The sequence below is a fragment of the Pieris napi genome, chromosome Z (assembly GCF_905475465.1).
Source record: "Pieris napi chromosome Z, ilPieNapi1.2, whole genome shotgun sequence".
NCBI lineage: Eukaryota > Metazoa > Arthropoda > Insecta > Lepidoptera > Pieridae > Pieris > Pieris napi.
In genome coordinates this window covers 910,938-927,414 of record NC_062259.1, presented here as the reverse complement: position 1 = coordinate 927,414, position 16,477 = coordinate 910,938, and the positions used below count along the sequence as shown (strand labels likewise).

General features: G+C 40.1%; 1 protein-coding gene across 1 annotated transcript; it reads right to left on the bottom strand.

The window, feature by feature from the left end:
- Nucleotides 1–490: 490 nt before the first annotated feature.
- On the bottom strand, nt 491–8,491 carry LOC125062502 (uncharacterized PE-PGRS family protein PE_PGRS54-like). The gene is made up of 6 exons (XM_047668482.1): nt 8,416–8,491; nt 6,309–6,496; nt 5,831–6,028; nt 5,119–5,373; nt 1,333–3,307; nt 491–1,179 (listed from the first exon to the last, which is right to left on the bottom strand). The coding sequence occupies exons 1-6, from the start codon at nt 8,420–8,422 to the stop codon at nt 491–493; spliced, it is 3,312 nt and encodes a 1,103-aa protein (XP_047524438.1). The 5' UTR covers nt 8,423–8,491.
- Nucleotides 8,492–16,477: the final 7,986 nt, after the last annotated feature.

Genomic DNA, 16,477 nt, shown 5'->3' with positions numbered 1-16,477 from the left:
GTTCGGAAATACTTCAGTGGGAACTGGTTCCACATAGTGGTGGTGCGTGGCAAAAACTGCCATAAAAGCGTTTAGTTGTGGAAGGGACGTCGAGGTGATACGGGTGGAATTTTGTATTCTGCCTCGACGTCCGTGATGTAACTCAGCTAATAATTAATACCTGATTAATTAATTCGAACAACTCCTTTGAACGCTATCCATGGTAAATGTGGTAGAAGATGCCGAAGAGATAATTGCGATAAATTTGCGACTAATAAGAGAGTACTATCAGACCCTTGGGCTCGAAATGCCGGCACAGGCACAGAAGATAAATACTACTTAAGAATCACGAAAGAGAGAACAGATAACCTGGGCCCAGATATAAAAGGTTTTTCATCAGTTTTTCTTGAGGTATTTTGAAATTAATAAAACAAAATAATAGCTCAATACAAGATTTAATACGAAATACAACAATTTAAATGTTTTATATTCATAATGGTTAAATATATCTTTAATATTCATAATGGTCGTCGGTTTTCTTAGTATTTCTAGCGATTTCTAGAAGAGAGTCAACTTTGTTCCATGGAAGGAAAACCTTTAAGCCATCAATGCCAGCAGTGGATTGAATTTCAGACCTTTGGCAATCAACGTTGCATGCGAAGTCACAGGTCTGCTTTTCCTCATTAAACCTAAGGCCTTCAGAACAAACTCCAAGAACAACTTCATTATTGACGCATCGCCAGAATTTGTCACAGTCAGTTTCGTGTTTCCAGAACGGTACATAGCAGTTCTCTTTGCATCTGTTAGCTTCACTGCCGCCACCACCATCTCCACCATTGCCTCCATCCCCTCCGTTACCGCCGTCACCGCCGTCACCTCCATCTCCACCATTTCCGCCGTCGCCTCCATCTCCACCATTGCCTCCATCTCCACCATTTCCGCCGTCGCCTCCATCTCCACCATTGCCTCCGTCACCTCCATCTCCACCATTTCCGCCGTCGCCTCCATCTCCACCATTGCCTCCATCACCTCCATCTCCACCATTGCCTCCATCACCTCCGTTACCGCCGTCGCCTCCATCTCCACCATTTCCGCCGTCGCCTCCATCTCCACCATTTCCGCCGTCGCCTCCATCTCCACCATTTCCGCCGTCGCCTCCATCTCCACCATTGCCTCCATCACCTCCGTTACCGCCGTCGCCTCCATCTCCACCGTTACCACCGTCACCTCCGTTTCCACCATTTCCGCCGTCGCCTCCATCTCCACCATTGCCTCCATCACCCCCGTTACCGCCGTCGCCTCCATCTCCACCGTTACCACCGTCACCTCCGTTTCCACCATTTCCGCCGTCGCCTCCATCTCCACCATTTCCGCCGTCGCCTCCATCTCCACCATTGCCTCCATCACCCCCGTTACCGCCGTCGCCTCCATCTCCACCGTTACCACCGTCACCTCCGTTTCCACCATCTCCACCATTGCCTCCATCACCTCCATTTCCGCCGTCGCCTCCATCTCCACCATTGCCTCCGTCACCTCCATCTCCACCATTTCCGCCGTCGCCTCCATCTCCACCATTTCCGCCGTCGCCTCCGTTTCCACCATCGCCTCCATTTCCGCCGTCGCCTCCATCTCCACCATTGCCTCCATCACCTCCGTTACCGCTGTCGCCTCCATCTCCACCATTGCCTCCATCACCTCCGTTACCGCTGTCGCCTCCATCTCCACCATTGCCTCCATCACCACCATTACCGCCGTCACCTCCGTTTCCACCATCGCCACCATTTCCGCCGTCGCCACCATTGCCTCCGTCTCCTCCGTTACCGCCGTCGCCTCCATCACCTCCGTTACCGCCGTCACCTCCATCTCCACCATCGCCTCCATTTCCGCCGTCGCCTCCATCTCCACCATTGCCTCCATCACCTCCGTTACCGCTGTCGCCTCCATCTCCACCATTGCCTCCATCACCTCCGTTACCGCTGTCGCCTCCATCTCCACCATTGCCTCCATCACCACCATTACCGCCGTCACCTCCGTTTCCACCATCGCCACCATTTCCGCCGTCGCCACCATTGCCTCCGTCTCCTCCGTTACCGCCGTCGCCTCCATCACCTCCGTTACCGCCGTCACCTCCATCTCCACCGTTACCACCGTCACCTCCGTTTCCACCATCTCCACCATTGCCTCCATCACCTCCGTTACCGCTGTCGCCTCCATCTCCACCATTGCCTCCATCACCACCGTTACCGCCGTCACCTCCGTTTCCACCATCGCCATTTCCGCCGTCGCCTCCATCTCCACCATTTCCGCCGTCGCCTCCATCTCCACCATTTCCGCCGTCGCCTCCATCTCCACCATTGCCTCCATCACCTCCGTTACCGCCGTCACCTCCATCTCCACCGTTACCACCGTCACCCCCGTTTCCACCATCGCCGCCATTGCCTCCGTCACCTCCATTTCCACCATCTCCACCATTGCCTCCATCTCCACCATTGCCTCCATCACCCCCGTTACCGCCGTCGCCTCCATCTCCACCGTTACCGCCGTCGCCTCCGTTTCCGCCGTCGCCACCATTGCCTTCGTCTCCACCGTTACCGCCGTCACCTCCGTTTCCACCATCGCCACCATTGCCTCCGTCACCTCCATTTCCACCATCTCCACCATTGCCTCCATCTCCACCATTGCCTCCATCTCCACCATTGCCTCCGTCACCTCCGTTTCCACCATCTCCAACATCGCCTCCATCACCTCCATTTCCACCATTTCCTCCATTTCCACCATTGCCTCCACCGTCTTCATTATCACCGTTTCCACCATTGCCTCCACCGCCTCCATTACCTCCGCTTCCACCACCGCCTCCATTACCTCCGCTTCCACCACCGCCTCCATTACCACCGTTTCCACCATTGCCTCCGTTTCCCCCATTGCCGCCACCGCCTCCATTACCACCGTTGCCTCCACCGCCTCCATTACCTCCGCTACCACCACCGCCTCCATTACCACCGTTTCCACCATTGCCTCCGTTTCCCCCATTGCCGCCACCGCCTCCATTGCCTCCGCTTCCACCATTACCTCCGTTTCCACCACCGCCTCCATTACCACCGTTTCCACCATTGCCTCCGTTTCCTCCATTGCCGCCACCGCCTCCATTACCACCGTTGCCACCACCGCCTCCATTACCTCCGCTTCCACCATTACCTCCGTTTCCACCATTTCCACCATTTCCTCCGTTTCCACCTCTGTCTCCAGTACCTTTGTCTTCGCCATCTATATCACCTTCATCGTTCTCTCCAGTATTACCACAATCAGATTGGTGTGGCCACGTGCATTTCTGTAAAGTAAGTTAATTATTATAATTCATTCATTCATTGCTAAAAATACTAGCAGTAGTAGGCACTGGGACACATGTAATGAAATAGGTTTCTGATTCATATAAGCAGGTGGAAAATATTTAGACAATATACGAAGTGGAATTTCATTTAATTTAAATTTTCCCCATTGAAATTAATTGAATACCAATTCAGCATCCAAAATACCATCTCAGTGGTTTTTGTTAATGGTCTAAGATCCCGCTATACAACGACCTTCACCGAGATGCTTATTTAATGAAACTTATTTTATATATAATTTAATATGTCAATAAATATAATCCATATGGGTTGCCTAGCAAATTTCAGTCCAGAGTATTTTTAATTAATTTAAAAAAAAAATATTTTTTTAAACATTTCACCGGTATGATTATTAGATAAATTCTATACCAATCGAAAGTATGAAGCCCATAGAATATGCAAAAGTTAGGTTGTTTTTAATCAATTAATTATTTATGTGTATATTTTTTATGTGACACTAAAGTATATATACATCTTTAGTATAAAAGAAGTTTTAAGTGATATATATACAATACTACCCTGATTAAAAATATTGATTGAAAAAAGTTCAAAAAATTTACTACATGCAAATTATAAAAAAAAATTTTTTTTTTAAATATTAATTAAACATACTCTGGACTGAAATTTGCTAGGCAACCCATATGGATTATATTTATTGACATATTAAATTAAATATAAAATAAGTTTCATTAAATAAGCATCTCGGTGAAGGTCGTTGTATAGCGGGATCTTATACTATAAGTGTTTTTATAAAATGATTTCACAGTTTAAATCAATAATATGGTCTTCGGACTCTAGAGTTATAAAAATAGATGTGATGTTTTGTAAATGTACAAAAAGTAACCTAACTTATCAAAAATACTTCGAAGGGAAATTAGCAAGCAGTCTGAGGTCTAGTACAGCCAGTAGACTTTTCAATATGTGTTTATGTTTAAATTATAGATGTCAGAAAGCTGCATAACTAAATATATGAGAGGGTGAGATCTAAGAATCTAACAATTCTCGGATCCCTAAGCCTTACAGATGTAAACTAACACATAAACATATACGTAGAATGTACGGGATTGCATGAATTTACGGGGTCTGCATCAAGAGACCTATGGTAACAGACGGAGCCTACTGGTTCAAAGGGCATCACCACGATAATTAAAGGCTTTGGAGTCTTCGCCAATTGTTATAAAACAATATCTTAAATACTGCTTACACCTATTCAAACATACATTATTCTGTGAGCTGTTGATGTGAAATCTGGTATCTCATTCTATATATTTAAACCTATAAAATCCTTATTATAATACGTGTCCTATTTCACCATACCTACTGCTGATAGAGGACAAAACTTTATATATTTTTTTAATTAAGGTGGTAATTAGCTCCTTACAAACATTGTGTAAAACAACATACTTGGCGATTGAAAAGCGTGGCGGAGAGTTTATTGCCAGTTCTTCTTTTTCTTCTTTTTTTTGGTTCTTTTCTTGATTTTTAATGTTCATAAGTGTACATTGTGTTACTTAAATGAATAAAGGATGTTGATTTGATTTTATTAGAACGTTCCAGGAATTGAGAAGTTCTTTATTTTAAGTTCACACAGGGGAAATGTTTAAAACTGGACCTCTCAATATAAAATAACTTCCCTAAAAACATTCTTCCAAATCAAGTACCTAACGCTTGAGGCTTCCGCAAACGCGCAACAGCTGCTAATGAGTTTATCTACATAATAATAATTTAAATAAACGGTAGAAGTGTCAATTACCTGGAGTCTATAGCTGAACTCGGTGCCAGGAGCGCATGGCATCGAAACGTAGCTTCCATGTACACATTGGTAGAACATATTACATTCTGGATGAGGGAAATATTTCTCATTTCGAAAGTCCCTGGGACAACCATTTGGGAAGGTTTCGTTATCATTATCGTCTGTTTGGTCTTGGTTTGGGTTTTGGTCGTTTTGGTCTGATACCTCAGCTTCATTCTTGATTTGGCAGCCCGCTAACTCTGGGAGGGTGCACCGCTGAAATCAATAATTTAGACATATATAGAAGCTGTCGTAGGTTCGATCTCCGGCTGTGCACCGATGGAATCTCTTTCTATGTGCGCATTAAACATTCTTAGGAACTGTGAAGGAATAACATCGTGAGGGAACATCATCATTCGTATGTCAATAAAGTAGGTATTTATTTTTAGAACTGGACAGTAATTTGGCCACAATCCCATGGCGTATTGGAGGGCATGCCTGTCCGGAAGATGTATGTTTAATCGCTGCTAATATGAACTCATATAGAAAGTCTAGGAGAGATGGAGAAGCAAGGAGTTCCTTTGCTGTTACACAAATCGTGCAGAGGTATGGGATGTCAACGGAAGGGGTGAAACTCCAGCGTGCTTTCAGATGAGCGTTGTTTGAAAGGGGATGACGGATTTATTGTTCATAATAAAAGATGCCAGATTTTTGTGTGAATATTTAAACTTACCCAAGCGGAAGGATTAAAATGCTCTCCATGTTCACATGACTTCAGGACGGGTCTACCCGATTCACACTTGTAATACATCGAACAATCAGATTCGTGCGGAATGAAAAAATCACCGAAGAAAAACGATGGACAATTCATTTGTATTGAAGATGTCAGCGCCCTTTGCCCACAAGAAACCCGACTGGGCTGGTCGCATATCTGAAAATATATACAGATGTTAACACTCAAAAGTGCGTTGCCGGCCTTTTTTTAGTACGGGGGCAAATGGCCAGGAGACTCATCGGATGTTATGTGGTACCGCCGCTAATAGACTCACAGTGCCAGAAGGGTCGCAAGTGCGTTGTCGGCCTTTTTTTTTATAGGGCCCTGCAAACGGTCAAGAGGCTCACCTTAAGTGATGTACATGAAGCTCAATGCCAAGTGCATTGCTGGTCTGTTAAGAATTGGTACGATCTTTTCTTGAAGGTGAGTTTCATACCTGATTTTCCAGTGAGAAATATGTGTCGACGGGACACTGTGATGTCGCGAGTTTTTCTCCATTCTGACACACGTAGTATTTGGCGCAATCTGATTCATGTGCCAACAGGTATTGTCTGCCATCAGATGGACAGTCCAGCTGCGGCCGAGCGTAGGCCAGGCCTACGAGGCCCAGTATTAGTAATTTCACTGCAAGAGAAAATTAGTTTAAAAAAGTAGCTGAGGTACACGCTACGGTACCCACTAAAGCCCCAAAGAACCATCAGGAATCGCCTGAAGTGGGACACGCCATGCGACCAGCCGTTGAAGACACGGCTCTCTACAGCGATTCATCATAGATGGACCTTGGCAAGAAGGCTGTGAAGGTTTTATGGAGAGAATTACTTCTGAGGAAGCTTTTATGGAGATTGGAAAGCTCCCGCCCAGTGAAAACAATACCCCATGTGGGGCCGAATTAGTGTTTTATAGAGTTATTACAGTTCTCAAATCAAAGCAACTGTTGATAAGCTGTCCGCCATTTTTAATCTTATCAATTACGCTTATCACGTATCAATTATATGTAAAATTATTGTTTTACAATTTTATCGTGTTTTGATTAGCTTCCGTCTTCATTTTTATCTAATTGTTTCACTTATACAACTTCCAAAAAAAAAAAATAATAATAATTTGCCTTGAGACCTCGTGATCTACATGTAATTAAGTATTTAAAGCGTTACAGAACACTGCTGTGCCATCAAGGGGAAGGTGATGAGATTTTTAAAGGCAGGGTGCCTAAACGGGAGAGTTAGATCATAAGTTTAGACATCACAACTGTTCTTAACATGACATTTTTCCTCTCAAACATTACACATGCGTTGCGTAGAGATGTGGGCTCACTCTGCATGGTCTACCGCATTTACCATGGAGAGTGTTCAGAGGAGTTGTTCGGATTAATACCTGCAGCTGAGTTTCACCAGACGTCGTGGCAGAATACGAAATTCCACCCGTAATCGATATCCGTCGTTTCAAAACTGAGCGTTTTTTAAGGCAGTTTTTGCCGTGCACCACCAATATGTGGATCCAGCTGCCACTAAAGTATTTCCGAACCAATTCGACTTAGGGTCCTTCAAGAACTTTCGATTTTCCATATAGCGCTGAATATAATAATGACACTGGAAGGATAAAAATAGATGCTGTGGAAATGTGGTGTTGGAGGCAGATGCTTAGGATTCCCTGGACAGCAAACCTATCCATACTAACACGAATACAAGTATCTTTGTAACAAACGCTTCCTGACATTTTTGGACACGCAGAGATCCAGAAAACCTAGCAAAAGCTCCTCGTGACTGGCAGAGTGGAGGGCACCAGACCTCGAGGCCGATCCCCTACTTGCTGGATCGATCAAGTTAAGGCCTTTACGTTCTTACCATCCAGGTGCAGAGGCTTGCTGAAGAAAGAGGAGAGTGGAGGAAGTTGTGCCATGCCACTAGCATGACCTGCAGAGTCAGGGTGTGACTGATGAAAAAGCGACACGATTATATATCTAAAGCTTCCTCGTGAATCATTATGTGATACCGCCGCCCTTTGACACCCTCGACATCGATGCCAGAGTGCTCCCGAGTGCGTTGACGACCTTTTAAGAATTGGTGCGCTCTTGAAGAAACCTAAGTCGAATGGGTTCGGAAATACCTATCAACTATGGATAATCAATGCCAGAGGGCTTGCGAGTGTGTTGCCGGCCTTTTAAGAATTGGTACGCTCATGAATGACCCTAAATCGAATTGGTTGGGAAATACCTGTCGCCTATGGACACTCAATGCTAGAGGGCTCGCGAGTGCGTTGACGGCCGTTTAAGAATTGGTACGCTCTTGAAGGACCCTGTCGTATGGGTTCGGAAATACTTCAGCTGGTTCCATATAACTCTCATTAATACAGCGTTCGTAAGAAACGTTTTCGATCGACCATTTTCTCTTCCCGAATACCACGAGAAAGTCTTTTCATTTCTTGGGTTATTATAGCACGAATAATGTGGCTATCTACTGGTAAAAGAATTGACTAAATCAGTCCAGAAGATCCAGAGATTTTATCACAAACGTTACAACAATAAATAATGTAAAGAAAATGCTTACCTATCATAGTTTCTCGTGCAAAACTGTTGATAATACGAAGTACAAAAATTTATAACTGTCGTGATTCTTCGATATCATTTGATAAAGGTATTAATTGATTAATATAATCATGACACCCAAAATCAATGCTAATATTTTAATCTTTCCGGAGGAAATTATTCAATATTTAACACGTGTAAAACATCATCTTTTTACCGTGATGTTAAGTAATACCGCCGACCATGGACACTCTCAATGCCACAGGGCTCGAGTGCGTTGCCGGCCTTTTAAGAATTGGTACGCTCTTTTCCTGAAGGACCCTAAGTTGAATATTATTTTACCTATTGCGATTGTGTACTCTGTCGAAAGTGTTTGTGACGGTGTTTATTGATGATGAAACAGCACTTCTTCAAATGGGGCCGTTTTTGTTACTTGCTAGAGAGTGTACGTTTCCGACAATTGTCACCGCTGCCTGTGTCGCACAGTCCAGCGTCAACAAGCCCCCATTACCCACTTGCTAGCAGCTTCATAGTTTTCTCGACGTACAGAGAAGATTAATTTATAAGAAGATTCTGATAGACACACGCAAACAGTTGCCAACAAGGCTCCTAAAATGCTAGTCCTATTCACCTTTACAAACGTTCAAACTACAGTAAGGCCGTTTCTCCACTGCTCCGGTCCGGCAAACGTTAATTACCGATCCGATTTAGAAACTCACAACAGTACTTACGTACTTCTCCACTACTCCGGCATCCGGTTTTTAACGATCCGATAACTTGCTAGATCGGAACGCGGTGTTTTATCGGTCCAAGTATATCCAAGTATCCAACAGTTTATAAATTATTATTCACAGGTTTATTTATATTTTGTTTTATTTGAAAGAATCTGGATAACCTGGACCAAACCAAATTATGTTGCTATTTATTTATATTTTTATACCATAGTATTAGTGAACTATTTATTAAGTAGATTATAATATTTTAAAATAGACAATATAAAAAAGTAATAAACTTGCCAGGGCAATAAAATATTCAGAATTTAGAACGTTTTATTAATAAAATAAAGTATATGGGTTTTAGTTAATATAGGTGTTGCATGATAAATATACAAGTATCGATTATTGTCGGATCGGATGTAGTGGAGAAGCGCAATCCGGCCTTCCGATATTTTTCTCATGACTCATTCCGATATCCGACGCCGGACCGGAGCAGTGGAGAAAGGGCCTAACTCTTTACAAAACAGCTGTCTTTAGTATTGTAGAATATTCTACTGTTATCTAGTCATTGCAAAAAACATACCAGTAAAACAGTTCAAAAACGTTTCCTTAGAAAGCTTTGCAATCGTCTACACTTGCGTTTATTGCAAACGTACGAGGCCCGATTGGAATATTTCAAGTTAGATAATCTAAGTCTGACGTGACTTCATTGATCTGGTTTAATTGTATAAAATATTTAACTTTAATACTTACTAACCTTCTTGCATTTTCCTTTCTTTGTAATCCTAGAGTTACTAGAACTACAAGTCTCAGTACCTTCTACTTTTATTGGACCATTGAAGTCGCTCTTTAATTTTATTACTAACATTGATATATTTTACAACAATCTTCCAACTTACCGTACGTAAGTTTTTTACGTTTATCAAGCTCTTAATGAAGTTTAAGTTTTTATTTTGTGTTTGCTTGTTTAGTTTTTTCCTTGCTAGCTTGCGTATGTTATAATTGACGGCTCATTGGTCTAGTGGTTAGTACCCCTGACTGCGAATTCATGGGTCCCGGGTTCGATCCCCGGCTGAGACAAACATCGATGTGATGAGCATTTGGTGTTGTGCTTAGGTCTTGGGTGTTTAAATATGTATTTATATGTCTATCTATCTATAATATGTATGTATATCCGTTGCCTAGTACCCATAACACAAGCTTCACCAGCTTAGCATGGGACTAGGTCAATTGGTGTGAATTGTCCAATCATATAAAAAAAAAATATAATTGATGTGTATGTGTGTAAAATTAGTGATGTCATATTTTCATGTATTATATGCATACACGTTATTTTAGAACTAATAAATAAATACAATAATTCTCAATTGTATAACATGCTTTTTGTTAAAAAACTAATTACTAAACGATTTACTGAACACACACATATACAGTATTTAAAATTTTCTTAACCTACATAGTAATAATAATAATTAAAAATTAATATAATTAAAATAAATTTAAAAAGTGTGGCATTGTATAATAGGAAATTCCAGTCCTCGCTGTATTGCGATGTTTGTTCGTTGAGGAAAGCAACCGGCACCACCAGACGCCAACTTAAATCTTTAATTAGCTGTGTACTTGAACCCCATGGCGCAAGAGTCTCTACTCTAATGGGGACAAATAAAAACAAATTTAAAAATGGTCCCTGTGGGGCATCCTTAATGCTGGCATTTCGTCGCTGTATTGCGATACTTATTCGTTGAAAGCACCAGCTCTGGGATCACCTACCAGGCGTCAACTTATATCTTTTATTAGCACTTGAATCCCATGGCCCAAGACTCCTCCAAATATTACAAAAAGAGGAAAGACTGAATTGAGTCGTTCACTATTTTCCGCAAAATAAATATAAGCGTTCAAAAGAAAGATTCGGATACTGATATGAAAGTTAACATCTATTTGTTTCGATAAAATCAATGAGTACCAATAATGCAATGAATGATATGCAATCAGAAATATAATCATGTGTTTTAGTGGTTATATAGTACACAAACATTACATCTGATCCGTGATTCTCAAACTCAAAAGAACTTTTCATTTAGGTAACCAAGTTCACTTATGAAAAACAGAAAAGATGTTAAATTGATTCTAAATTTACATTTACTACCAGGTCGCAAGTCAAGGGCGTAGTAGCAAGAAGAACTGGCAAGAAACTTTCCGCCACTCTTTTTAATCGCCAAGTTATGAGTCATACAAATTGTTTGAACTGGAGCACATCAATCCTGAGACTTAGGATCATTTAAATATACGTCAAATTTTAAAAAGCTTTACTTATTGATTTATTTAGTTTAACGAGAGCTTTGAATTTATTTAGAGATATATCTCGAATTTCACTCGGGAGTTTGTGGTAAAAACGACTACAATTTCCATATAAGGAGTGGTTTATCTTCTGGAGGCTGGTTGGTCGTACACTTAGATTAGTTTTCTTTGGAGTATTATACTGGCGAATGTCACCTTTTGTTTTAAAATATATTTTTGTACATACAACAAGGCTTCAAGAATATATTAACCAAATAGTGTGATAATATTTAATTCCTTAAACTTATTCCGTATCGAATCCCTTGTAACAAATACCCCGAACAGCCCACTTCTGAAAGGTAGATCAGCCAGTACACGTGGGTCTAATGTGGTACCTAATGCAACACTTGCATTGGATTATATTTCCTCATGATCGTAGAACAGTGTCGGATTTGAAAAGTCGAAAATCCACTTTTTATCAAATTTGGATACTACATTGATTAAATATTACGGCTACATTAAAAAAAATTCCATGTGTTTTTAAATCTCAAATTCATTCGGTAATGTGACGGATTTGATAGAAACATATGATTTTTCTGGAAAACTGTGTAATTTAATGTTATTATTTTTATTTTGTTTGAAAACAAACCCTTTTGTTTGCTTGTATGCCAATTGCCATAATAACAGAATATGAATTAACATAGTTATGACAAAAACTAACATGATTATATTATTTTAAAATGGCTGCCCTGTTATAATATTTGTCAGATCCGTCACTGTTCTACGACTATGACGATTTATTTCGTGCATGGTGCATTTATTTCAATATTTAAAAAAAAAGTAGTCTTATTGTTACAACTAATCAAACACAAGTATTAGTATGCGTGAATGTATGAGTATGTGTGTGAGTGCGTATGTTTTGTGTATTTCTTTTAGTTATATAAATGCTATCCTTACAGTCGCAATGTCGAAAACATCACGGCGTAGCGTAGCGGTGAATTAATTTTATTTCAATTATATTAAACTCGTTATCTTTCGAATGGGATGTCCGATTTTAATAAATATATATAATACAGATATTTAAACACTCTATATTAAATAGTGATAGTGTCGCATTGAATTGGTGAAAGATTTTTTAAATCGGTCCAGTACTTTTTGCGCAAATTCGTTACAAACATACTTGCATACAAATCTTTCCTCTTTATAATATTAGTATATAATACATAAGATACACAATGTCGCTACTTTGTACCCTGCGAACATACAAAGATGTCGTGTTTGAGACAGCATTCAGTGAGCAACGCTTTTGTTGAAGGATCTGTGCAACTGTTTCAGCGCAGATGAATCCTCAGAGCAGTGAGGTCGCTCCGTGAAGACTGCGAGGTGCCCAGGAGACTTCTGTGCTTCTGGAAAGAGCTGGCTTAGTTAGCCAGGTCTTTACGCACAGCGGACTAAGTGAGCTGTGAGAGTCCACCAACCTTTAACCCTTTTAATGATTCAGTGTATGTGTTATATTATATATTAAACTAGCAGACCGGCCAATCGTTGCTGTGGCTAAGGTTTTTGTTGTATTACATAGTAGCAAACTATTCAAGGGAAACGGTAGGAGAACACCAGGCATGGGGACCATCATGCTTTTTTGGTGATTATGCCATTAAATTGTAGCTTATGTGAAACGTTGGTACTTTCAACACAGCGCCATCTGTTAGAATTGTGACTATCAAATAATAAACAAATAATTTGCAATAAAATAATATTGTGGGTATAAATGTAAGCTATCCTATCTTTTAAGTTGGATCAAACTACACACGGTGTGCAAATTTGATTGATATCGGTTCGGTAGTTTAGGTGTCCATAGCGGACAAACAACGTGACACGTAATTTATATATATTAAGAATATACAGAATTAAGTTTTGTCTGTGTAGATGCGTATGCACCAGTGTTCATCATCTGCACTGTGAATTAACATTTCTTTGTTTGCTTATCAAGGAATTATTCAGTAGGTAATGCATTTCTCGGAACTGTTTTTATCGATAAAAATCTAATCCTGTGATAATGTTCAATAAAAAGTTCCTTATGTAAAAATGATTATAGTGTAATAATTAATTAATAACAATTAAATATACAGTATTTACAATATTATTATTGTAATAGATAATAATAAAACCCTTGGTCCGTGGGGTCCTAGCGCTATAAGGCTTTTTAAGGGAATAGCAAAAAGGTTAGTCAACATCACAGGAGACCGAAGAGCTGGCAGCTACCTCGGACAAATAATTAGTCTAGCTATTCAAAGGGGGAACGCTGCCAGTATCTTCGGAACCTTGCCTAAAGGGACTCCTTATAATAATATATTTTTAATAAAATTTTAAAGTTAGTTATTGTTTTTTGTTATAGTTATTTAAAAATAGCTTTTGTTTAGTGGATATATGTACAACTTTTATTATTATTGATAAAGATAAGTTATATTAAAAACCTAATAATAAAAAGAAAATTAAATCAATCAAATTTAAAAAGTTTGGTCCCCCTCTCATTGATTTATTTGTCCTACAAGAAATGTATTAATTCTTAAAAGGCAGCACCTGCGACCACACAGGCCGAACGAATTCGAATTAAGGCCCTTCAAGAAAAGAGCTTACTATTTGTTAAGAGACCGGCAACGCACTCGCGAGCCCTCTGGCATTGAGTGTCCATAGGCGACAGAACCAATTCGACTTAGGGTCCATTAAAGAGCGTACCAATTCTTAAACGGTCAGCACCTGCAAGTCCACTGGATTTGAGTGTCCATGAGCGTTATCACTTAACATCAAAAAAATGGCAAGGGCGTCAATTCTGCGTCACCCTATCTTCGACTTATCTTATCTTAGAGTAGATTATATATATGTATCTGCGAATTTGGAGTAATTAACCAGATTTTAAATGAGTTTAAAATTTAATAAATACACTTTCTGGAAGCTTTTCCAGTCAGCCATTTGGGAGAAATATCATTAGAATCGATTGACGTTCAGTTTTGCGGTCATTTGAAAGGGAAGGCTAAATTATCCTCTCAGAAGTCTGGTGTGCTCAGCAAGGTGAGACGGTAGGTACTTAAATCCGGCCCACCGCTTGCAATTTCAGCCCTACATGGAGTAAAATACCATCCGTATCACCACGACGTCCGTCGTTACACAACTGAGCGTTTTTTAAGGCACTTTTTGCCGCGCACCACCACTATGTGGAACCAGCTGCCCACTGAAGTTTTTCCGAACCAATTCGACTTAGGGTCCTTCAAGAAAAGAGCGCACCAATTCTTAAAAGCCCGGCAACACACTTGCGAGCCTTCTAGCAATATCGGCGACGGTATCACTAACACCAGATGAGCCTCCTGCCCGTTTGCCACATAAAAGAAGTTCGAAGAAAGAAAGTGAGAAGAAAAGGTCTTTCCACTCGACTGTAAAACTTATCCACAGAATAAAGTGTGTCAATCAATTTATAAATCATAATTTCGACGATACATTTTTGTTTCGTTATTTAAAAAAAAGTGTTTTTTTTTAATAATAACTGTTAAAGTTAGACACAAAATTCAGATTGAAATTTGTGTAACTTTTTCATACATAACGTTCTAAAAATTTAGTCTCCGGTAAAACTTAACCCAGTTACGCCGGTTTTCAGTAACCTAAATAAGGTCTCACTTGGAGTGCAAGCGTGTATGTCGAGGGAGGCTTCTAAGCAGGCCAATAAGAGACAAGTACGCTATTCTAGGAATTTAAAAACATTTCATACCTTTTTTTTCGTATCATTACAGAAATTTAAGGAGAAATATAGCAAAAAGAATATAATTTATTATTCAAAACTTCGAAACTTAAGTCTGGGTATCTGTTACATGATCATCAATCTAATAGTATGGTCAGCCTGACACAAGCCAAGTTTGGGTGTAAGACAAGCCGCTTTCCTCACGATGTATTCCTTCGTACGAGCGAATGTTAAATGCGCATATAGAAAGTCCATTGGTCCAATCGTGGTTCTGTCAGGGATGACACGAAAGTGTGTAAACTAAACAAGTGTAACACGAAAAGTTGAGGCGTTATGTAGAAAGAGACAAACATATAGAGTTTACTCCTTAAGAAACGATTTGAGTTATTAGGCCCGGTACGGAAATTTTATGAGGAGTAAAATCAAGTGTAACACGAAAAGTTGAGGCGTTATGTGTAACACGAAAAGTTGAGGTGCTACGTAGAAAGAGACAAACATATAGAGTTTACTCCTTAAGAAACGATTTGAGTTATAAGGCCCGGTTCGGAAATTTTATGAGGAGTAAAATCAAGTGTAACACGCAAAGTTGAGGCGTTATGTAGAAAGAGGAAGACATATATATCTGTAGGATTGAACGTGTAAAAGAATGAGATGGAATACATTACACAGACTTTTCTATTTTCTATTTGATATATGTATATCATAATTATCGTTCGTAAGGAGTAAACTCCAATCGTGCGTCGTAGCTGACACACACACACTTTTTTTTCCAACATTTACTGTTTTCGTATTTATGAAAACACATTTAACTTTTCCAACCCTTTCCGGGGGTTACAGACACGAAAATCTCTGCACACATTGTTTTTGCACATTACAACTACACATCAGAATAGTTTTTTACTGAACAAGTGGTCAAAATCACTACATAGTATAAAACAAAGTCGCTTTCTCTGTCCCTATATCCCTATGTATGCTTAAATCTTAAAAACTACGCAACTGATTCTGATGCGGTTTTTTTAAATAGATAGAGTGATTGAAGAGGAAGGTCTATATGTATAATAATCCATTAAATAGTGGATATATACTGTTATTTTTGAGGTTTCTATTGTATTGTCGTAAATAATTACATTTTTTCCGCTTAAATTGCAAACGCAGGCTGAACCCTACGAGATTTATCAAAACAAAAACTGAGTATTGTACACATTTAAAAGGTCTACAGAAAACTCCGCGATGGTAGGTACCTATATATGTACAATAACATAATAACAATTATGTTATTGTGTGATATCCATAGACATATTGTGTTGTTATTGTTGTTTGCACCCGTGCGAAGCCGGGGCGGGTCGCTAGTAAAAGATAAA